Here is a 25,080-nt window from a genome sequence, read left to right on the forward strand (position 1 = left end):
ATTATTCTAAATTGTTATGCTATATACCACTCGTTTGTAAATGTTAACTTTATTTTTTTCCAAGAGTGCTTTTAGAGATGAAGACATTTCTGCTCACTCAAGTAACTGTAGGATAAGTTAATCAGAAATACCTAGATCATAAAAAGCTAAAAAAAAAAAAAACCTTGCAAGGTATGTATAGTTTAACATATTTCTGTTAAGATTTCTTTATCGATATTTTCCCTGGATGTTAAAATTTCCCTAGATTTGAGTATTTACAATAATAATTCCTCTGGCCTCACCTCCGTTTCACATGTGCACTCTCTCATTTAAGACACATCTCAAAATTCTCTACAATGGGCACCCTGATTTAAAGAAACCACAGTGATTAGTCCAGTGCTTTTTGTACTCTAAAGCTTTCATGAATTTTGTTAGTTGATTACTACTTCTCATTCATTCAAATATAGATTTTTAACACCTTTCAAATTAGTTGTATGAGAAAAACAAAGTTGCAAGAAAACAGCACTGAGAAGAAGGTTAAGAATTGTGGCTTGCTTACTGAGACTTTATTTCAGTTAAGCTTCTGGGGCCTTAGTATTCTCAGTTATGGAATGAAAAAGTTGGACTTTAGGATCTTTAAAGGCTCTGCCTCGTGTTGAACACTATTGTTGTTAATTTATTTATGTATCTTATATAGTTTTTTGTATACATATAAGAAATTATATATATACACACATATATATTTAAGTCTATGTGCCTTCTACAGCTTGTTCAAATAGATTTCTGGGTCTGATTTCTTTCTCTTTACAATTTATTTATCATTATTATTCCAAGAAGAGTATACTGTTTAGGCTAAGCTAATAATGGACAATTATTTATAACAGTTTTGTTGTGTTTTCTATGAAATTATGTTTTTCCCTAAGGAATTTTATTTGTGATATCATACTGTCTATTTTCTCACAAATGTCCCACAGATGTAGCAAATCATCAATCCTTCGAGGTTAATTGGAGCCTGGATGATAGCATGTGTTCCCTGTTGTTCAATCTGACCGAGAGGAATATTCTCATGAGAAGCAGAACAGATATTTCAAACTCAGTTGTATGTAGCCTCAGAACATCCTAAAAGCATAACAAATTGGCATGGTCTGTGTGGGCCTGATGCCTCCCCACTCCACACCACCAGCACTCACAGACATTGCCTTGCCCAGTTATTCAAAATGCAATAATAACTTTATGTATGATTTGTCTCCAGGTAGAATAGGTAAAAGACAGAGAAAAATGCGAATTGGAATCTTATTATATAAATATGAATTTATCTATGAATACACGTATATTATATATGATATGTAGTATATATTGTACTGTGTGTAATGATATATATGTAATATATAAACTAAAGGATAATTATAATAAATAATACACAACTATATATGTATTTGTATATAGTTATATGTGAATTTATGTATACTATGTAGTATATGTTATATATTCAGTATTTTGGGCTGTAGTGTGTATAATATATGCAATAAATATGCTTAATAATATGTATATGCAATGCTTATAATATATATATAAATGGAAAAATCTGTAATAAATGCAGCCATACACACACTTATTATATTATATATTATTTATACAAATATATAAAATATGTGTTGGGCATGGTGGCTCACACCTGTAATCCCAGCACTTTGGGAGGCCAAGGCAGGTGGATCATGAGGTCAGGAGATCGAGACCACCCTGGCCAACATGGTGAAACCCCGTCTCTACTAAAAATACAAAAATTAGCCAGGGATGGTGGCATGTGCCTGTAGTCCCAGCTACTTAGGATGCTGAGGCAGGAGAATCACTTGAACCCGGGAGGTGGAGGTTGCAGTGAGCCAAGATCGCACCACTGCACTCCAGCCTGGGCGACAGAGCAAGACTCCGTCTCAAAAAAAACAAAAACAAACAAACAAACAAAAATATACATATACACACACATATACATATATATACACACATATACATATATACATATATATACGACATAGAGAGAGAGAAAGAGACAGAGACACTAGTCCTAACTCCTAGGCCACAGTTGTTCAACCTTTTGGCTTCCCTGGGCCACACTGGAAGACGATGAATTGTCTTGGGCCATACATAAAATACATTAACACTAAGGAGAGTTGATGAGCTAAGAAAAAAGTTTGGGCATAATTTTCATATCTGCCACCACAGATGAGCAAAAACATCCTCACATTCAAAGGGTTGGACATCCATGTCCTAGGCTTTCTGTTGCAAAGCCGAAAACTGAAATTTAAAAAGTTTATTGTTTTTGTTGCTTCTTTCGTTGCTGCTTTAATTTTTAAAAGCATTGCTTTAAATACCACAGCAGTATTTACAGCTTGAACCTGAGGCCTGAGATAGACATGTGATAATACAAGAACTCAGCTCCATCTTTCTTCCCCTACGAGTTGGGAAACCTGGAGTCATGGTAGGAGGACAATAAAATCCCTTAGATCTGGAGGAAACCTGTGCCCACAAGCAGGTGGGTCTCTGGGAGTGGAGGACCATAGTGTACAATTGGCCATTCAAAGTGCCACCAGGAAAGCCAGGATGAAGGCAGGATATACTTGGACAGAAAGAGCCTGAGATAACCAGCAGGACTTGAAGGTCACTTGGAGTGGGTGTTGCTGTGTGAGCCACAAATTCCACCCCAAAGAGGCGCTGGGTAAGCACCAGCTAAGTGAGAGACCAGATGGAAAATGCGCTGAGTCTTGAAGGATGAGCAGCAGCAGAGTGAGCCACATGGGGCTGCTCAGTCAGGGATTTGGGCAGTGAATGCAGTGCATTAGAGGCTGATACCCAGGACCTAGTGGAACAAGCTACACCCCAATGGACGTCCTGGAGGAATGACAGCAAATGCCTCTCCTTTCATGTCTTTTATCTCTGTAGGGAGAAGAGAGAAAATAGATTCAAAATAATTTACATTTGAAATAGAAAGCGAGGAAACTCCCACTGGGGCCACATCAAGGTCCTCACTTTGATGTGCGCCAGTTAACATTAATTACAGGGAAACAAACAAAGTTCCACACACTGGATGCTGTGGCTATAAATGTTAAATGTAATACAGCTGCACATCTTCATGCAGCATATCAGTTCATCCCAATGACAATAAAATAAAGCAGACACTGCAGAGGGGATTACAGATATGGAGATCAGCAGACGCACCCATTACCTGCTCACCACTCACTAGTCTCTGATAAAGGGTTGGATTTACTAGGAGGTTATGTGACATGGCCAAGCTAAGAACCACCGGAAGTGGAAGTACTCTCATTCCAGTGCACTTTTCACTATGGCAATCTGCAGGCAAATGTCTGCTTTAATAATCGAGAATCTACAGAATCTTATCCTTAACTAATCGTTGTTAAACTGGACAAAACACATTCATGGGAATAAAAGTGAAAAAAAACTTTCACCCACAATTCTACCATCTTAACAAAACCAATAAACTTCCCTTTTCCACATGAACTAACTAAAAGTTATCATGTATAAGCAAGAATGAACTGTATAAATTCCCAATCCAAAGTATGTAAAACCATACACTATGGTCTATATTATTTTGTGTGCATTTTTTGCTTATTTCTTCTTACGGATCATATTTAATGAATGCTTTATTTCTTAAGTAACCTCACCTCAGTTAGAATGGTTAGAATGGCTATTATCAAAAAAGACAAGAAAAGAAAATTAACAAATGCTGGCGAGGATGTGGTGAAAAGGTAACTCTTACATGCTGTTGGCAGGAATGTAAATTAGTACAATCATTATGGAAAACAGTATGTAGGTTGCTTAAAAAACTAAAAATAAAATTATCATATGCTCCAGCAATCACACTTCTAGATATATATCCAAGGGAATTGAAATAAGCATGTTGAAGAGATATCTGCACTTCAGTTCATTGCCACGTTATCCACAGTAGCCAAGATGCAGAGTAAACCTAAGTGTCCATCAGCGGATGAATGGATAAAGAAAATGTGGTAAATACACACAATGGAATACTATTCAGCCACAAAACAGAATGAAATCCTGTCATTTGCTGCAACATGAATAAACCTGGATGACATTATACTGTTATTTTCTTAACCATTCTCTCCTGTTGAACATTTAGATGATTCACAATCATTTATAAAGATTCTTTCCAACTCAGTGGACATGCATGGAAACAGCCTTAGGGTTCAAATTTTTCCTAAGAACAAAAGGAACAGCGCTACCCAGAATTCAAAAGGCAAATATTGCCTTTAGATTTGAAGAATGACTCTATCTGATTAATCCATTTTTAGGAGAAAAAGTACAGTAACATCTCATACAGTATAAACATAGCCAGTTCATCAGAATGCAACGTCTGTTTAAGGATTACTAAAGTATGTAATCCAACATTTTAGAAGTTTAAAATTTAGGAAAAAAGAAAACCTTTAAAAGTTATAATTGAGTCCTCACAATGAAAGAAAGAAAGTAAGAACACTTGATTTTTACCATCCTTTCCCCAATCTGCATTATGAAGTGTTTTTTCCCCCCTCTGGGAATTAAATATTGATTTTTAAAGGCATATTTAGACAATTTTGCTAAGAAAAGTAATCTGTGCAAATAGTTTCCTGTGACTTTTCATTTAAAGACATCAGCACTTAAAGCATCTGACAGAATGTTACAATGCTTGCATCAATATTCAACGGTAAATTATATTTAAGTACAAAAAGTATGATAGTTGAAGACCAAGATGCTAATGGATAGGAACAGCTAATGTCTGATTTTCTACAAACTCCTTGCAGAATTCTAAAGAAGACGTATGACCATCAGATTAGCAACTGTTATATAAAGCTTATTTCTTCAATGATTTTTTCAACATTAAATATTGTTGTCTTTAAGGACACTCTTAGAAAACCCTCCATGTAGCATGTTGTATGGAATGAACGAGACTTTTTCCTTTTTATTTCCCTTGACACAGTTGCAGATCTTTATGTACTACAGAGTAGGTAGAAACAGTAACAGAAGAAACCTTGACATGGGTTGAATCTTTTTAAAATATAGACTTTATTTCTTAGCACAGCTTTAGGTTTACAGAAAAACTGAGAATACAGTACCAAGTTCACATGTACTCCACATCTTCTTTCTCCTGAAATTATTACGTTAGTATGGTACAGCATTAAAATTAATAAACCAGTATTAATGAATTATTATTAAGTAAAGTCAGTCTTTATTCAGAGTCCTTGGTTTTTACCTAATGTCATTTTCTTGTTGCTGTTTCGGGATTGCATTCAGGATAGCACATTACATTTTTCTCACTAAGCCTCTTAGGCTTATCTTGGTTGTGACAGTTTTTCAGATTTTCCTTGTTTTTCATGACTTTGGTGGTTTTGGTCAATATTGGTCAGCTATTTTGCAGAATGCTACTCTGTTGGAATTTGTCTGATATTTTCTCATTATTAGAGTAGGGCTCTAGGCTTTGGGGAGGAAGACCAGATAGGTAACATACCCTTTGCATCACCTGTTATCAAGCGTGAATACTAGCAGCATAATCTACCACTGCTGATGCTAACCTGGATCCCCTGGCTCTTCTGCTGAGCAGATTTGCCTATTCTCCCTACTTATTTATTTAATCATTTATCTATATCAGTATGCACTCATGGGAGCATTTCTTTACTTTCCAGCACTATAAGATCCTCCAGAATCATCTTATGTATCTCCCTTCCCAGCACCAGAATAATATATATTTTTTCTGAGGAGCTCTAGGTGCCAGGAGTGTTCATTGTTACTGGGGTATCATTGTTCCTAAGCCCTCTCAGCAGACAGAGCAAGGAAATACATGTGTGTGTATACCAACCCATGTATAGGTTGAGTTTTAATCAATCATTAGATAAAATAGGTGTTTTGCCTTAAGATTGTCTGTGCTCTTTGACTCGTTTGGTGTAAAAAATAATATGTTTTAATACTTTTTTGAATTTTTAAAGGGAAATAGTAAGTTGTAGTGAACTGTTAGTCTCCAAATTGATGATAACTGATGGTAATAATAACAATTAACCATTGGATTTTTGTTAAATGAAAACACACAGGCATAATTCTAATATAAAAATCTGCATTATCACACTTCTCTTGAAACATTAATAAGTAGAAATTTTCAATACAGTTGATAGGCTGTTGTATGGTTGCTTTACTTTGTATGTTTGCTTTGCCAGGATACTAGTAAACTGGCAACTAATCAAAAGACACAACATGGCCTAATCTTTCAAATTTAACTGCTCTACTTGACAAATGTGCCAAATAATATTTTTAAAAGCTAAAAGAAAATCTTTTCAAGCTGTGGAAGGTGTTTCTATGAGATTAATTTGTGGCCAGTAGTTTACTTATTATTTAGTCAATATCATTGCTTGTTAATTTCAATTTGTGACTAATCTTACCTTAGATTTCATTATGTACTTTAGAAGATTCCTAAGTTTTTAATAAGAAAAAAGTAAAATATTGTCCAAGTAACTTGGGAAAGTTATTCTAAAGAGTTTAATGTTTTCAGTAGTTCATAACTGAGATTATAAATTAAATATTTTTACTTCTTTCCTTTTTAAAAATTTTCCTCTCCAAGATTAACTATTTTTCTAATTACTTTATTATTTCAAACAATTAATTTAATTATTTTAAATACATTAATTGGAAAAATAGTGACAGTGCTGTATAATAAGTAGGGAGTTTCCAATTTGATACAACTTGATCTCAGTAGTAAATCAAGATAAGAAATTAATACAGTTGATTTAGTTGGAATACATTCCTTTTAATTTGAATGCTTGTGTGTTGCCATGAAAATTTGTCATTTAAAAAATCAGATAAGCATTTTAAAATAAAGAACAGGTTAAATTGTAAATATAGACCTTTAATTTACCACAAATTACATTCCTGGAAAAGATATTTTAAGTCTAATACGAATTTTCAATTTAAAACAATGTTGAAAAGCAAGTCTAGTGGAAAAAAAAAACAAGAAAAAGAAAAGTAAAATGGCTCCAGATCAAATTTTATGCTAATAAAATGGTAAACCTTTAGAATAGATTATGTGGTTTTAAGAATATTTTCTAAATAAAAGAGGGCAATAAGTATTAAACATCTAAGTATACCTTTTTTAAAGAAAATATTTATCAAGCATGCAAAATATCTGGCACCATACTAAGTGGTTTTTTTTATTAATTTGTATTTTTATGTTAAGTTCCGGGTACATGGGCAGTATATGCAGGTTTTTACATAGGTAACCGTGTGTCATGGTAATCTTAAACCTTTAAGAAAATGTTCTGAAATTGGGAATGGCAGACTCTGGCTTAGAATGAAGCAGCTGCAGGATGTATGGCCATGTGACTTTGGATGTGTGTGCTGAAATTGCAGTGGTGTTACTGGCCCATGTTTCCTCAGGTGTGCTCTGGGGAGCATGAGTTGAGTGGGACATTAATAGCTACGATTCAAATAAGGGTCTTCCAATAATTAAAATGTGAAAGACACTGGGTTAGACAAAAGAAACAGAGTGTTTGTTTGTTTTGCTGCAGAATTTCAAAAAGCCTTTACTATACAAACGTGCCTCATGAATCTTCAAGTAAGAACATTTCCACATGCTTACTTGCTCAAATAGGTAATTGTGGAGCACAAAACTCTCACTCTGTTCATTAACAGAGAGAGAGAGAGGGAGAGAGTTATCTTCCTCAAGATTGAAGGTATGCCATGCATTTTACATGTGATATATTTAATCCTTATGATAAACTATAAATTTGTTATTATTATTTTCTCTTCTATAGATAACAAAATGGAGGGTAACAAATTAATCTTCTCAGTTTCAGTCAATTAGAAAAAGGCAGCTGGAAATATGAATCCCCTTCTCCCTGAAGTCCTCCGTTACTCTTTCTTCTAGTCTAAATTGCTTTTGGAAAATTTTAGAACATAAATAATATATCCTATGACATATGGATAATTATCAGTGAAACAACAAAACAGAATTGAGATCTCCACTACTCTTTCCTCTAGTCTAAATAGCTTTTGGAAAATTTTAGAATATAAATGATATTTCCTATGTTATGTGGATAATTATCAGTGAAACAACAAAAGAGGATTGAGAGATTACCACCACCGCCATCTCCATCAATTCTTCCTCTAAACCCATCCCAGTTAATTGTACACTCTAACAACAAACAGTGTGTTTGCTAGGCATAGGTAGGTAGTGAGCCTTCCTCTCCAACTTGATTGCATTATTTGAACCCTTTCAAAAGAGAAATTCTGGAGAGTCCACTGATAATATCAGTTTTTCTCTTTGCTAGTTGCCTCACATATAAATCACACTCACTTTTAAGTAATTTAGTTACCCTGGATAACCAAGAGCAAGAGGTGATTTCTTATATTTGATTTCCACTTAGTACACACAGTGAAAGGGGAAAGATCTGCTCATTTGCAGAAACATGTTAACATTAGTCAGGCACTCCCTTTTATGTAACACTATCAGATACTTTCTCTCTAGATTTTTCCAGTGCCCACTGGAGTTTTCAAGTTCATGTTAGGACAAATATGGTGTATACTAAGCTGAAATGAAATATAAGAGAAATGGACTCTTGCTTTTAGTTATTCCAGGTAACTAAATTACTTAAAGTAAGTGTTATTTATTGTTTGAACACACACTTATACTGTGTGTACTTAGCATACATAAGTCCATATACAATATGGCATAATTTAATGGAAGGAGCTCAAAACCTGAGACGAGAATATCTAGTTTCAATTTCTGGTATTTCTACCAGTAGTAACTGAACTTATGCAAAGTCACTATCTCAATGAAAACCAGAGATCACAAAACTTACAAGAAAAGTAGCTGAAGTTGAGGTCTATGTAATGTTAACATTAGGCCCATAAAATCAATATTAAATGCAAAGATGAATGACACAGGTAAAATTGTTCAGGGAAAAGATCTGCTCATTCTCAGAAACATGTTAATATTAGTCAGGCACTCCCTTTTATATCACACTATCAGATACCTTCTCTTTAGACTTTCCCAGCACCCATTGGAGTTTTCAAGTTCATATTAGGACCAACATGATTTCGAAGACACAGGTGCCTCTCTCAGTGACTCTACCTCCAGCCAAAGAGGTCTTCCTAAACACAGGCAACTCTCCTCTGAGTTTCTTCCAGGTTTGGCAGCATGCACCACTCTCCACACTCTATGCATTTGGAAGCCAGAACCTATTCCAAGTTGACTATGCAACTGATGTAATATATCAGTGGCAGAATATTAACTAAAAACTCTTCAAGAATACTATTTGAAAAAAATTTTAAAGTGTCCATGTGGAAAATCTGATGAAAAACATCAGCAGTATAGATTGCAATTGCCAGAATGCAAACCTCAAGGGGCAGATGCTGTCCATTTTATTCACTGTTGTACATCCTGCAATTTTCTAAGTGTGTCTAGCTCATGCTAGGGAAGTAAGAACTCAAATAATATTTGTTGAATGAAGAATGAATATTAAAATGATGAAAAAACCAAGTGCCTAAAAATAAAGTCATGGGTCTGTACACACTTATGTAAAAATATGAACAACTAAAAACATTACTTGGAACTTTGGGGATCTTTGGGTTAAAATATCCAAAATGATGCTCCAGCCAAGGTAATGATTGGCACAAAATAAATTTGGACCTCTCTCAAGGAAATAAAAGCATGTGAACAATGATATTGTCACTACAGATTTCCACACTATTCATATAAATCTCCATAATATTTCTATTTATGTGATGTACTTAACTACATAATAGTACCATATTTATTTGGTGGTTTTTTGGCAAATTACAGAAATTAGTGTATTTCATCTTCCCTTGTGAAACAGGAAAGGCTGATATGATTACTGCTAGTTCACAGATGAAGAGATTTAGGCTTAAAGATATTAAAGGTCTTATAAAGATACACCAATCAACTGTTAAGACCCTGTTTAGGAAGAAAATGTAAATAATAAAAAAGTAATAAAAACAACATAACAATAATAATAATAAAACAAATGTATCCAGATATTACTCAAAGCCCTTTCATATTGAGCTCTTACCAATGACACTGTGAGGTTTGCAGTAGTTTTAATTCAATTTACGAGATGCAACAGCAATGGCCTGGTAAGACTAAATAACCCTCACTCACTCATCGATGTATCTAGTAAATCACAGACGTGGGAATCAAACCTATGCTTTCTGACACCAAAACATGCTTCAGAAAGCCTGGCTGCCCACTGCTCAATTCTTAATCCTATTTTTACCATGATCTCTATAATTGTATGTGTTGAGATGAGGCACACAAATATATTATCTAACTATCTTTCTGCAATCCTTATTATAAATATTACACATCTGTCCTAAAATTGCATATGCACTTGGAATTTTGTTTTAATTAATGGTGGTGGGCCACGTCTACTAAGTTTACCTAGATCCTGTTCTAACCATTGGTTATAAGTCAGCCACCCAATTAAGGAAGATATTTGTGATTGTGAAGCTCACAGACCAACTAATTACGTATGTCAACTAACTGATTGTTGATATACACTGGTGTATACAGAGAGGCAGGAATGACTCCGGCAGCTCCACACAATTCCCAGCAACCAGCTATATTTCTCTTCTATGCAAGCTGCTGGGAAACTTCTTGAGTGCAGTAATAATGTTAAGGGCACCACTATCCTACCGACCTTCTCTGTCTCTTAACTGTTGCATAAGATTATAAACTTTCCAACAGACAGTCACAGTGTATGCTCAAATCACGTGTCTATGTGAACTCAATACCCTCTCAAATATTCAGTATGCATGAATTTTATCTTAGCTTTTATCCTTTTCTCCAAAGCTGAAGCTTAAGCAGACACTTTGACAAGAAAAGTAGACCAGTAATTAATTCATTCAAGCATTTGAGTGCCTTCTCTATATGAGGACCCAGTACTAAGTGCCTAGCGATTTTGCTATACTTTACTTTGAATATTTTAAGTCACTAAAAAACATGCCAGTTAATAATCTAGAGACCCTTTTTGTTGGTTGGTTGATTGTTTAGTTGATTGATCGGTTGCTTGGATGGGTGATGATTTGTTGGAAAGAAGAATGGGACAGGATATAATAAAGAATACAACTCCCCTTTCTTTTTCCTTACACACGCATAAACTTTGGCTTAGTTCCCAACCCCTTTTTGTTAATTTTTTGTATTCAATATTGCACTTGACTGACACAAGAAAGTCACCGTAGAGAAACAGGTTTCCTCTGAGGTAAAGCTGGTTTCCACAGTGTGCTAAATTGCTCATTTAAAAGCATGCACTGGTCCTTAGGTGCATACGGGGCAACAGTGCTCATGTCAGCCACAGGACACTCCAGGCCAGAAGGAGTAACACATTTATACTGCACATAAACAACACCAGGCCATGCCATGCCATTTTATTTTATGCATTTTAGCTCCCATTTAGAAAAAAGAAAACCTCATTATCTTGTGGCATATATTTGTAAGGTCAGTGAATCATGTTGGTTGTTTTCACTTTCAAAACTACTTTTACATAGACGATTGTGATTGCTTGGAGCTTAGAAAAATACTCAGATCTGTGAACAAATATGTCTTAAAGCATCCTTTTCCCTTCTCCTCCTGAGTTCCTTTAGATGTGGGGGATATAGGAAAGGAAAATGCTACCTTATATTTGTTATACAGGGATGAGGAACATTGGCTAGCACAGCCATTTCTAGCATCCCTAGATTTGTCTCTTTCAAAAGGTAAAAGACACAAGCAAAACCCCAATTAAGTTAATAAGTATTGGAAATTATAACACACATGCTCATTAGTTACTTTGTATTGTTCAGAATATTTTTTTTTTGACCAGGGTGAGTAGAGTTGATTGCATTCCCAAAAACCCAGGATGTTAAACCTAGAACTTATCTTAGATAAAGGATATTTCAGTTATGTATAGTAGTAAGTTTTTTTAAAAAATAAATACTTTGAAACTATTTTAGAAAAGACTATCCAATACAATGCACATTAAAATTACCCATAGTCTCGAAAAAACATGTGTGTAGTAAAAGTTAGTATTTGATATCTGCAGCTCAAAGTAGCACATTTCTATTTTTCTTTTAGTGGGCATGTTCAGTGATTAAAAAATAAAACCTACTATGTTCCGAATTTTTGTAAAAGGGCTGACTAATTGTAGGTCAGAGCTAGTATAGTAACTGAGAATTTCAACTGCTCAGGAAGCGTCACTATGCCAGTGCCTGGCACTGCTCCTGGCATATTCTGTTAGTTCCTGGAAAGGGGGAGTTAGAAGTCCTCGAGATCAGGGCTTCACTCTTGCGGTAGAAAGTGGAAGATGGGAGAAACTAAGAGACCCGTGTGATGTCACAACTTCACCTGTGGCTCCCTCCGTGACCGTGTCTGTAAGAAGCCCGATGGGTTGGTAAAGGAGGAGGGCAAATGAGATTAAGCGAACAATAACTGGGTTTAGTTTTAAAGGCGAAGAGCTGTGTCAACCCTCAAAGTTCAGAAATTGCCCTATGCAGCCACAGACCAAACCTTGGTGGTGGGTGCTGTACACTTATGGCTGTCAGTCCACGCCCCTTCCACTGTCCTTGCGTTTTGTCATCTTTGGGCTGCCCACATTCAGCTTTCCGGTGTCTTTTTTATCTCATTCGAGATCAGAGCCCTGAATCTCCTAGGAAGCTACCTGGACTGGGAACTGGATCTTGCTCAGTGGCAGGCAAGCGGGCAAATTAGGGAGCAAGTGGGAAACTTAAGTGTCTGCTGATGTTGCTAACTGACCGTCCTTCTCACTCTTCGAATCTTCAGCTCGAAGTCAGATCTGAACTCTGCCCCAATCTAGTGGAACCCGTCAGAGTTGGCAGATTCCATGTGGAAGAATCCAACTTAGGCATAAAAACTTGGAGGCTCTGGGGTAACATGCTCTAGGATATTCCCACATCCCTAGTGGTCCCTGTATTCTATTCTTGAGATTCGTGCATACTTGCCAGTGCCCAGAGCCCAGGTTGCCAGGCACCGGGACTGCGGATCTGGACTGCCAGACGCCCACCCAGGCGGCTGGGAGAGCTCATTTCTGCGCCCAACTCAAGTGGCTGCAGCGGCGTGCGATCCCTTGCCCAGAGTAGGGGTGCCGCTCCCTGCGAACCTGGATCCCCGCACTCTAGCCCGCGTTCCTGGAGCCCAGATTGAAAAACCCGCCAACTGTACCTCCCGGGGAAGGCCGGCACCCTCCAGGAGGGAAGCAGTGACGCGGCTGCCCCTTTTTTGTGTAGCCTCCCATGTGCACTGACCTCCACCTTCCCCAGCTCCCGCTCCTGCGCCGCCGCGCGCTGCCTCGCCCGGGACCCGCTACACCCGCGTTGGTGCGGCGAGCGACCACATCTCCCGAGCAGGCAGCCTGGGGCTCACTCACCGATCCTGAGTACTTGCGGGGCGGTCTGAGGGAGGATATAGCAGAGGAAATAGAGGAGTGCCCAGCTGGTGTCCCTGGTCCAGAGCCCGGGCTGGGCGAGGAGTGTGCCGTGCTCCATCTTCCTAGCTTCTTAATTCATGCCGAGATACAGCCGCTGCCGGACGCCCGAGAGATGCACCCAACTTGGGCCGGGTCCCCGCCTCATCCTCTCTGGATGCTCCGGTTGCAAGCACGCTGCGCGCTCCCTACGGAGCGAGCTCGAGGGAACCCGCGTGGGACCGCGGAGCTGGCTGGCAAGGCTGAGCTCGCTCGGGGCTCCTCAGTGCTGTCGCTAGCCCATCACGGCTCCTCCTCCTCCTCTTCCATGGGCCGCAGACCGCGGAGGATCAGCGCTCTCTGGCTCCCGGAGCCCAGAGACCAGCTGAGGAAAGTTGCTGCCCCGATCTGCAGGAACGTCTCCCTCATTCGTCCTTTGGTCAGATGCAAAAGGGGGGGGGGGGGGTGGGTAGGCACAAACAGAGGAGGGAAAAGGGGGAAAGAAGACTAACGAAGAAGGAGAGAGGGTACAGGGTGAGTTGGTGCAGGGGCTCTGAGCAAGCCTGATGAGCTCCAGCAGGTTAACTGGGAGCAGAGCCACGTTCTGGCTTCTCTGAATCTTTGCTTTCCTCCTCCCCTCGCTGGCCCCACCCTTTATTTACTGCCCGCCCCAACCCCACTGATCAAGATACTCGCGCGCGCGCGCGCGCGCACACACACACAGACACACAGACACACACACACACACGCTCTTTTTTCTCTCCCTCAACTTTGCGCTCTGCTGCTGGGAAGTCGATCGAGTGTTGCATTCTCAAGACAGATCAAATCTAAACTATTGGTCCGAGCAGAGAAAGCCTCTGCTGTCCGCTGTGAGTGGCAAGGAAGCCTTCTTGGTAATGTCCCTGTGCACCTGTTAGGGGGTCTTATAGACAGCCAGCTATGACTCGTCCCATCATTTAATGGAAAATCACCTCCAATATTTTGGAAAATACCGGGGCTCCTGTTTTAACTCTGACGAGGATGATGAACAGGGGAAGGGGGAGAGGAATGAGAAAGCTTCAGTACTCCAAGATTATAGTGGCTTCATTCCTATTTGGACCCAAGATAATCTCTTGCAAATTGCTTCCATTTACACGTGCCACTGAGATAGAAGCAGCCTCCAGCGCCGCTACTTTTCTTCATTTCTTTTAACTGTCAGGTCTGAACACTGAAAGATAGGCTATTTTAGCAATGTAGGTTTGGAGACTGTTTCTCTGTAGAAGGACAAGGACACTTCCCTAGGGAAATCAGCATTTGATTATGTTGGATTAATTTCCTTCGAGTTTTGTGGGGAATGTTCTATATATATGTTTGCTAGTTCTATACTAACATCTCTTTATTTTTAACTGGTAAATAGATTTTGAAGAACTGACCAAATCCATATGAAAAGTATGTCCACAGTTGTTATATGAGCCTAGAGTGGGAAACAATTGCAAAAGGAATCTAATATATCTTAAAGTCCATTCGTGTATTAATTAATTAATTCATTCATTATTCAACAAATACCTACTGAGTGTTTTGTTTGTGGTGTCAGACACTATACTTTTCACTAAAAACCCTATGGTGGGGAAAATGCATGTTCATTCCCCAAGGGAGGTTAGAACTCCACTGTGGAAAGCTAGTCAGTTCATATCTCAAGTAGCAGGCTTGGTTCTGGACACTTTGGGATGAGAGTTAACAAAGCAGAACATGTCTGCAGATAAGAAGAGGGACTGATAGGGATTTAGGAATGCATTTTTGCTTGGAAAGATTGAGGAAACCAACAGGAATTAGGAGCACATGGTGATTATCTTCAGACATTTGAAGAACTCTTGTGTTAAAAGAAAGTAGCCTTATTCAGTGTTAGTTATGTGAGAAGAACTAAGAAAAATAAGATTGTCAGAGGCAAATTGTAGAAGAGTAAATTTTGTCTCACTCGGGGAGCATTTTTAAGACCAGAGAATATCAAACAGCAGCAAGACTGGGTGTGTTGACTTACATTGGAGCACTTTGGTGATGTTGAGGAGGGAAGATGACCTAAAACCAGGAGTTCGAGGCCAGCCTTGGAAACATAGCGAGACCCTTCCTGTGCAAATAAAAATTAAGAAAAACAGTAGCATGACCTGCTTCAGAAAAGAGGCAAAGTCAAACTATTCATTTATTTATGCATATTTTTTGAGAGCCCACGTTGTGTGAGGTATTGTGCCAATCTCTGGAGACACAGAGGGATATGATTGCTGCCACTGTGGAACTCATTGGCATTAAAGTATGATGAGCTTTACAAAATGGTGTTATGGAAGTAAAGAAAAAAAGTAGTCTAATCCCATTTAAGAGTTTGGAAAGGGCTTGTTCAGGAAGTGATGCTTCAAAACTCAAAGAATCGGTGGTTTAAAAGGGATTAGTAAGTATTTCTTAAAGTGAGAATGAATGTAAATCTGTTAGAGGGTTTATTTTTAAACCTAAAGGTCTGTGGTAAGCATTTTTAGTCATCTATTTTCTCTGGGTACATCAAAGACCAATACATAGCAGATAGTGAGTGGCTAAAGTTTGAAGACCCAAGGTCTAGAATTAAGTCAGCTTTTGAACAAACTGGGTTTAAATTCTGGTTTTACCAAGTCTATGTTTTTAGCTTTGGTTAAATTTCTATGTCTGCCTATAGTCCATTGCTGGTGCTTACGTATATCTAGTTTTCCCTTTCTCTGGCTCATGAAAGCCTGTACCTTTCCAATTAGTGGGAATCTACCTTTTCAATTAGTTGGGATCACGTGACCATTTTGGCCAATAAAATATGAGTGGAAGTGCACTGCTGCCAGGAGAAAAGGAAGACAGTGAAAAAAGATCCTGCATGGCTTCCAGGACTCTCTTTCCCTGCCAGAGTAACTCTGAAAGCCACAAGTTCTAGAGGTTAAGATGAAAGCAGCCTCAATCCCTGAGTAATTTTTTGTAAGGGAGTTGCTCTGAATGTTTCTAGAACAGCAACACACTGCTAACAAATCAGTCCCAGCTCAACATTATGTTTTAATCCACTACAATTTTGAGATATTTGTTACTGCAGCATAAACTTCTCTATACTAACTAATAAACTTTCTATGACTTGATATCTTCATCTGTAAAATGAGGATAATAATAACACTACAGGGCCATTGGAGGATTATATGAGCTACTGCATGTGAAGAATTTCCCAAGGTCCTTGTTACTCAGCATATTTTAGTTTATTTGTGGTCATTACTTTTCTGGTTAAAGGAATCCATGCATATATTTCTAGTAATAATCTGCCCCAGATTGCAGAGACTGAAATATTTTGTTTTTTGGGCAAGAAGTCAACAACACTGGTCCAATTAATTATATGGTAATCATAATTGTTCTGATACTATTTCAAGAGTTTTGCTACTTTTTACCTGTATTATCTCTGGTTTATAAGGAAACAGTTCATTTTGATAATTAGAGATATTAGAGAGATTTCCTAAAGGAAGTTTCTCGAAAACTAAATGGCACACTGCAGTTACGTTTCTGTATCATCTGGAAAATTCTGTAAAGCTTAAAACTGAAATTTATTTCCTTGTTAAAATGCTTCTCTCCACTGCTCATGTACACAGGCTCATGGTGTTGAGTTACTCATGAGTGATCAGCAGCTGCTGTTAATTTGTTTTGTGCTTTTTAGAAGGACTGTATTTTGTACATATATTCATCCAGTTATTTTTTGCCCGAAATGACTCTGGTAATCACTCTTGATTCACATTTTCTCATAGTGCCCTCTTAAGAATAAACATGTCTAATTGAATGCATGCCATCTTTTTCCCATTCCCCAAATCTTAAGCTTAAATTGATACATCGTGGTTAATAATAAAACAGTACAATGACATGCAGCATTGTGCTTCCTATGAGAGCTGGTGGCATTACTTAGATACTAATCCATTTTAAATTACTTAATTTTTAGAAGATAACAGATACAAAGAAAAATAGAGTAACCTGAGGAATGCGAATGTTATACAGTCTTTTCAAAATGTTGTGAGCATGCTTGAGGAAACTTAAAATGTTACTCGTGGCACCAAAAACAAAAGATCAAGTGGCTTTTAGAGCCTGCTGGGACTGTGTAGCTGATGTAGGGTCAAAATCTTGAATTCTTGACTACTTCTTTATGCTTTTTTCGCTAGGTCATATCATATATTTCTATGATGTTAAATACTACCTTTTAGCCAAAGATTCCCAAATGTTGTCTTTTGCTCAAACCTCCCGATTCATGCAGCCAATTTTAGTGACCATTTCTAAGTGAGTCAACATCTCAAATCCTTGATTCTGTCCCATGTCATTGTCCCGCACTGAATCCTCTCCCAAATTTTCTTATTTCAATATGAACACCACCTTCCACCCAGCCATTAAAACTGGAAACTCAGGAGGTCACCCTTCATTTTTTTTCTTACTTCTTCACCTACTCCCGTATCAGTTTATTTTTATAATGGCTTTACCTCCAGAGTATGTCTTTAGTCAGCTTCTCTATACTCCACTGATATCATACTAGCCTGGGGTTTCTCAACCTCAAAACTATTGATATTTTCGGTTAGAAAATTATTTTTTATGAAGGCAGTTGTCCGGTTCTTTGTAGGACTTTTAGCCACTTCCCAGGACTCTCTCCACTAGATGTCAGCAGTATCCTCCTCCCAAGGTGTGACAACAAAAATGTCTGCAGACATTGTCAAATAAATGCCCTCCGATGTACAAAATTACCCCTGATTGAGAGCCACGGCACTAGCCTAAATCACCATGATCTTCCATCTTCCATCTGGTCTATTACAATAAACTCTTAATTGTCTCTCTTCTCTCATTTGCCTCTATCCATTCTGTCTGTTTGATCTAAATTAGCTCCTCCCACTGGCTTTCTTCATAAGGCCCTTCTTAGATCCCTCCTGGTCATTATTAACTCTCTACTTGTTTTATTTATTTTATTACAAATTCTCTGAGAGTGGACTCTTTGTCTGTTCTGTTTGCTTGAAACCTTAGTGTGTAACACTGTGCCTGGTGCTTAGAGGAAGCTTGATTACTACTCACTGAATGAATAAATGAATGAGTGATGCTCTCTCATAAGATGTACAACCTATAAATTATAGCAGCAGATTTGTAAGATTGAGTTGAATAAGGAGCCTAATTTCTCTTTTAATTTCATTCAAAGCACCTACATTGATCAGCTTAATGTTTAGTGTTATCCTGAGTTCATGTCTAGGAAAACCAGAGTATAACATTACATGTGCTTCTTCAGATTTCAGCAAAATGCTATATGGAGTAGGGGTTTCTTTTATAATTTCATTTTCAGCAAAGTGGCTATCATTACACATACCTTAACAATTTTACTGTAATTTCTGTACTAACACTGGTCTATCTGCCAAAGCACTGTGGAAAGCAGCTGTAGTGAAATCTTAAAAAAAAAAAAACAAAAAAACCCCAAAAAAAACCTATCTCTGTTATTTATCCCTTCACATCCTGTTGTAAGACTGAGACTCTAAAGAAATTCAGTCACATGGAGGGTCTGAACCTAGTTGGTATTTAGCTAATTTCATACATATGTTGGACTCATCACAGGCTAAAGAAGGAAGGATCCAGGCTGAGTACTCAGGGTATTGGGAGCCAGCCCTGGGCTGACCACTGACTACAGCTCACTGCTCTTGGAGAAGTCACATCACCTCCTCGGACTTTAACTGCCTCAACCATAGCATGAAGTGGTTAGACTCATATTCTCCACTTCCTGTTCCAGACCTAAGAGTCAATATAAATTGTAGAAATTTTGTAAAAGGATGGCTCATATTTTTGCTCTCCTTTGTTTATAAATAGAATGAGCTTTTCCTTAAGATAATGAGCATCTATTTGTATTTATTTTATATGCCAGACACTGTTCTTCATATTCTTACAGGTGTTAACTTACCTAATACAGCAACCTTAAGAGGTAAGTACTACTGTTATGCACATATCACAGCTAAAGAAACTGAGGCAGAGAGGTGAAGCAGATGTCAGAAATGATAGAGCTGAGTGACAGAATTAGAGCTGGGTCACTATGCTTCTAAAGCCCCAGCTTTTTAAAAAACAAATTGAGATTAAATCCACATAACATGCAATTAACCTTTTCAAAACAAACAATTTAATTCCATTTAGTACATTTACAATGTAGCAAAACCACCAACTCCAATTAATTCTCCTGTGGTTGGAAAGTCATGAGTGACACAGGAGTAGCAAAGGTGAAATTAGAGAGGCAGCAGGTGCATGCATCTGCTAAGGACTTGTGGGCTGGCGTAAGGACTGACTTTTCTTCTGGATGAAATGGGAGTCACTGAAAGCTTTGAATAGAGAAGTGACAGCATGAAGTTTATGTTTTAATTTGTTATGGTTTGTTTCAGGGACTACATTAGTTATCAGAGGCCCAGTCAATAGGTATTGTTCTTGCCTTCATGGGGCTTATGATCATGTAAATAGTCCTGCAAATAGGCCGGGCATGGTGGCTCATGCCTGGTGGGTGGATCGCTTGAGGTCAGGAGTTCGAGACTAGCCTGGCCAACATGGTGAAACCCTGTCTCTACTAAAAACACAAAAATTACCTGGGCATGGTGGCACGTGCCTGGTAATCCCAGTTACTCTGGAAGCTGAGGCAGGAGAATTGCTTGAACCCAGGAGGTGGAGGTTGCAGTGAGCCGAGATCGCACCACTGCACTCCAGCCTGGGTGACAGAGCGAGGCTCTGTCTCAAAAATAAAAAGCCTGTTTTGAGACTTAGCGTGAATATATTCTTTTGGGCCTAGCTTCCTTCAAATAATAGCTAATGTTTACAGAGCCCTTACTATATACCAGGCACTACTTTTAGTGCCCTGCAGTCCCAAGTCCCCATGACCCTTTGAGATGGTTACTCATATTAGTTCTTCTCTTTTACAAAAAAAGGACACTGAGGCACAGGGACAGAATGTAGTTTCCATGAAGAAAAGCTAATAGATGTGAGAAGAGATTTTGCAAGTGGAACTTGGCTTCTATTAGGAGCTCAGGAAAGACTGCTCAGAGGAAGGAACCTTTACACATTGCCTTAAAGGGAACTTGGGAGTGACTGCAAGGGGGACGAGAAGAACAGTCCAGGCAGAGAGAAGGCTCTATTACGGAAAGCAGTTCCCAGTGATGGAAAAGGTCTTAAAGCGTATTTGGCTGCTGTGAGCTGGAGAGACTGTAGCACCAGATGAGATGGGAAACGTGGGCAGATTCCAGGTCCCTAGGGATCCTTACAGGCCTCCCTGAGGATTTTAGAATTTCTTCTAAAACTGATGTAAAACCTTGGAGCTAGATGCATCTTTTCCACCTGTACTCATTTGCCGTCATTCATCCACCCAGTTACATGCTTCACAAGGAGGAGTTCCCCACCAGCCTGGGCCACAATACCAGCTTCTCCTTGCTTTTGCTTCTGGTGTTCCTCCCCACTCTACTTCTCCAGAATTCTTCCTTCTCATTCGGCTTCAGGGCCACTGGTCCTCTTCTGTTCCCCAGTCATGCCCAACTCCTCATGACAGCACATTTCCCTAAACCACTCTCAGTCCTTAAGCATCCTTTTTCTCACAGGTTACCCGGTTAAGGATTATTTATTCCTGAGTATCTCATTTCTCAGAGAGGCTTTCCTTGGGTCCACAGTGAAAAATAAGTCAACCCAGTTTATTCCTTCTTGGCATGCTGTACTTTTCCTCCTCACCACTTATCTTTAATGTTAACTATTTATTCGTTTGTTTAATGTTTCTCTCTCTCCTTTAGATTTCAAGAACCAGGAGAGCGGGGTTTGTGCGTGCATATGATGCTGTGGCTCTGTGCAGGTCCAGAGCCACTCCCGACTTCCGACCCATAGTAGGAACTCAATTCGTATTGGCAGACTGATTAGATCTGAATGCTTAGAATGTCAAGAATTCCGTAAGATATAACAAAGAAATCTCAGTTCAGGCAGGGAGGTATAACATGGTATGTCTCCTGTGTTTCACTAATGTAGTCAATGTTTGATGAAAGTTTGCTTTTACATAGTGTTTCATTAATCATTATTTTCAGCAATCTTATAAGCTCAAATTATTTCAGGGAATGATTAAATAAGTGCACAGAAAACTTAAAGTTAGAGAGCTAGAAATTGCCTTTAAAAAGCTAAAATTGAAGCTCACAACCGTTACGACATTCTAATTTTTATTCAGCCCACCCTTCCTTATGGAATTTCAATTTAAGTCTCCTGACAACAAAACACATTAAACCCCTTCATATTTAAATCATATAAATTAGCCAAATTTCTAATTATTACATCTGGTTTAATTTCTCTCCTCGTAATCTCATACAGCAAATGTCATCTGTTTTTTAAATTATTATATTTTATTTATCAAAGCAATACATGCATATCATTTTAAAAGTTAAATAGTACTAAATAAAAACATACGGAAGCAGTGCCACTTCTCTCTCTTCCTCCAGCTCCTGCTCTCCAACTCTTTCAGCTATTTTGTCCACTATTTATGCATCTTATATTTCTGTTTCTTCGTCATATACATAAATAGTGTTTGTTGACTTCATCAATTTGAGGTATTATCTACTGACTTCCATTATGTCAATAGATAATATTGACATGATTTTACTCTTTAACACCTTCATCTGATTAAATTGATTTTCTCTTTCTCCTCTTTTTTTTTTTTTTTTTTTTTGAGAGAGGGTCTCACTCTGTCACCCAGGCTAGAGTGTAGTGGCACAATCATTGTTCACTGCAGCCTGGACCTCCGGGGCTGAAGTGATCCTCCCTCCTCGGCCGCCTGAGTAGCTGGGACTACAGGTACATAACGCTATGCCTGGCTAAGTTTTATATTCTTATGGAGATGGGGTTTCACCATGTTGCCCAGGCTGGTCTTGAATGCCTGGGATCAAATGATCCTCCCACTTCAGCCTCCCAAAGTGCTCGGACTATAGGCATGAACTACCACGCCCAGTCTCTCCTCTTTTTAAAATACTACAATTTTAGGTTCAATCACTGTTCAGGGTTTATAGTTTACTTTGCTGTCCTATCCCCATCTCCCCGCTCTTGTTCTTGTCTCCTTCTTTTTCTCCTTCTTCTCCCTCTTCTACTCCTTCTCCTCCTTCTTTTTGCCTCCATGTCTCTCTGTCTTTATTTCTATCTCTATCTCTCTCCTTCTCTCAGAACATGCTTGAGTAACATCCTGAGTAAAGGTGCTTAAAATAGCTCTCTCTAAAATTCAATTTATTCCGGTGTTGTATGTATTGCGTTAATTCCTCTCTTTGTCAACTTGTATAACTTTCTGGAATATTTTCTCAACTATATTGTTCAATTCTTTTATGATTTTTTTCATTTATGCTCTTGTGTTTTTGAGTTATTTTTCATCTGACTTTTTTAATGTGTTATTTTTGTTTTATAGGTGCAACATTATTTTTTAACTCTCTAAGGATATTATTGGGAGACTTTTCCTCCAAATAGTCTCTTGCTTTTAAGTTCCTTTTTTTCCCCATGTATTTTAGTCTCCAACTTTCAAGGTGAAAAATTTCCTTAAATGTCCTTTAACCCTTTGTTGTGTGCTCATGTTTAAGGAAAGGGAACAGGAATGTGGATTGTAAGATCTGAATGCAATAAGCAGGACTTAGGGGGTTCTAAGGTTTTCTAAAGAGGGACCTGGAGTGACATCAGGAAAACTCCAATGTCAGTACATATGTGTTTGAGAGTACGTTTAAGAGTTTTTTCTTGGGCTGATTATATTCCCAAGAGAAGATTCTTCTGGTGCCCTCTGGGAGTCCAGTGAAAGAAAAGAGCTGGCAAACATCAACTCCATGAGACTATGGCCCCAGTTTCACGTGAGAGTTATAGGGAGAGGATGTTATCCAGTAGCGTGAAGTCAATTGTGTCCTAAAGAGCTTTCCAGCAAGCCCTTTCATACTAGTTCTCTGTTTGCTGCAGGTCCTGATGTGATCCAGGCTTCTAGTTCTGAGCAATGAGTTTTCTACTCTGAAAATTAGCTTGATTCTTGCCTTTTGGCAGTACTACTTTAAGATATAGAATTCTTCAGTTGGCCAAGAAAGTTTCCACTTCTCTGATTATCTTCCCATTCCTTGTACTTTAATTGTCATTTTTGTGAGATTTCTGGGGGAAAAGTGTTCAATCCTCCACCTTTATCCAGAAGCACTTATTTTATAACTTTTAATATAAATTGTTATAGCAAGACAAGCATGATGGCTTACACCTATAGTCCCAACTACCTGGGAGGCTGAAGTGGGAGGATCACTAGCGGTTGGGAGATTGAGACCAGCCTGGCATCATAGTGAGACTTCTCTAAAAAAAAATTTTTTTTTTTAATTAGCCACGCATGGTGGTGCCTGCCTGTAGTCCAAGCTACCTGGGAGACTGAGGTGAAAGAATCATTAGAGGTCAGGCATTTGAGACAAGCCTAGGCAGAGACTCCATCTCTAAAAAAAATGTTTTTAAAAACTTAGCCACGAGTAGTGGTGCATGCCTTTAGTCCCAGCCACTCAGGAGGCTGAGGCAGGAGGATTGTTTGAGTCCAGGAGTCTGAGGCTGCAGTGAGCTATGAGGGTGACAGAATGAGATCCTATCTCTTTAAAAATAAATAAATTAATTAAATTTTAAAATAAATACATTGCTTTAGCAGATGCTCTCAATGCCCCATCCATATGTTCTCAGCAGTTTCCACTATATGTGAACATGGCCTCCTGAATACAGCTGGGACTTTCTGCCTAAGGACTCTTTTCTTTCTTTCTTCCCTGCCTCCCTCTCTCCCTCCTTCCCTCCCTCCCTCCTTCCCTCCCTCCCTCCTTCCTTCCTTCCTTCCTTCCTTCCTTCCTTCCTTCCTTCCTCCCTTCCTTCCTTCCCTCTTCCCATCCTTCCTCCCATCCTTCCTTCCTTTCTTTTTGACTATGGAAGTTTGCGTTTAGTGCTAGAGAGTCAATGTCACTGGAAGTAATACCCATTGGGAAAACTCCAAGGTATGTTCTATACTTTTTCCGGTTTCCCAAAGGGATTCAGTTCCAGTTGCCTGAGTGATCACTTGCTTGTCGGTGCATCTTTATTGGCTTCCTCTCCTTCCTTGTCCCATATCCTTACTCCTCTACTATTCTTTCCTGGAATTGTCTCTCAAATTAACTAACAACACTCAAATCCTCGTCTGCGTGTCTGCTTCTGAGGAGACCCTAGATATTTCTCAACCTTTTTATACTTTTCACCTACACTGTTCTTTTTTTAGCTAGCTCATAATTGTTAGATAATTACAATTTTTGAAGACTGGGTAATTAATCTCATTCTTAATGTCCTGGTCACAGCAACGTAGGTCACAAGAATTGCATTTGATAATCTCTTTCTTTAAGGCAAATTGTTTCCTACTTTACGAATTTAATGTATCTCCTTCTTTAAGAAGTAAGGCATATTATAAGATATCACTTGATTAAAGTGGCCTGAGTTTGCCCATGGCCAGTAAATTTTAAAAGTATCTCCAAATCTGTGTACTAATTGCCTGTGAATAGGTGAGTAGGTCACCTCAGTCATTAAAAAATAAAAACAAAAAAACCCACTGAATCCCAAGTGTTTAAAAATGGAAATGCATTACTTCTGTGCAGCTCAGACATTT

General features: G+C 38.5%; 1 protein-coding gene across 7 annotated transcripts in view; it reads right to left on the reverse strand.

Annotated features, from left to right (window-relative positions):
• GRIK1 (glutamate ionotropic receptor kainate type subunit 1) overlaps nucleotides 1-14,089 on the reverse strand; it is a 377,043-nt gene extending 362,954 nt beyond the window's left edge. For 6 of the 7 annotated variants that reach the window (XM_009426323.4, XM_009424876.4, XM_009425849.4 and 3 more), the window contains exon 1: nucleotides 13,407-14,089. In XM_009426323.4, coding sequence (XP_009424598.1) covers nucleotides 13,407-13,524 — 118 coding nt within the window. In that variant the 5' untranslated portion in view covers nucleotides 13,525-14,089. 7 annotated transcript variants of the gene reach the window in all.
• Between the last annotated feature and the right edge of the window lie 10,991 nt (nucleotides 14,090-25,080).

The sequence above is a fragment of the Pan troglodytes genome, chromosome 22 (assembly GCF_028858775.2).
Source record: "Pan troglodytes isolate AG18354 chromosome 22, NHGRI_mPanTro3-v2.0_pri, whole genome shotgun sequence".
In the NCBI taxonomy this organism is placed as follows: Eukaryota; Metazoa; Chordata; class Mammalia; order Primates; family Hominidae; genus Pan; species Pan troglodytes.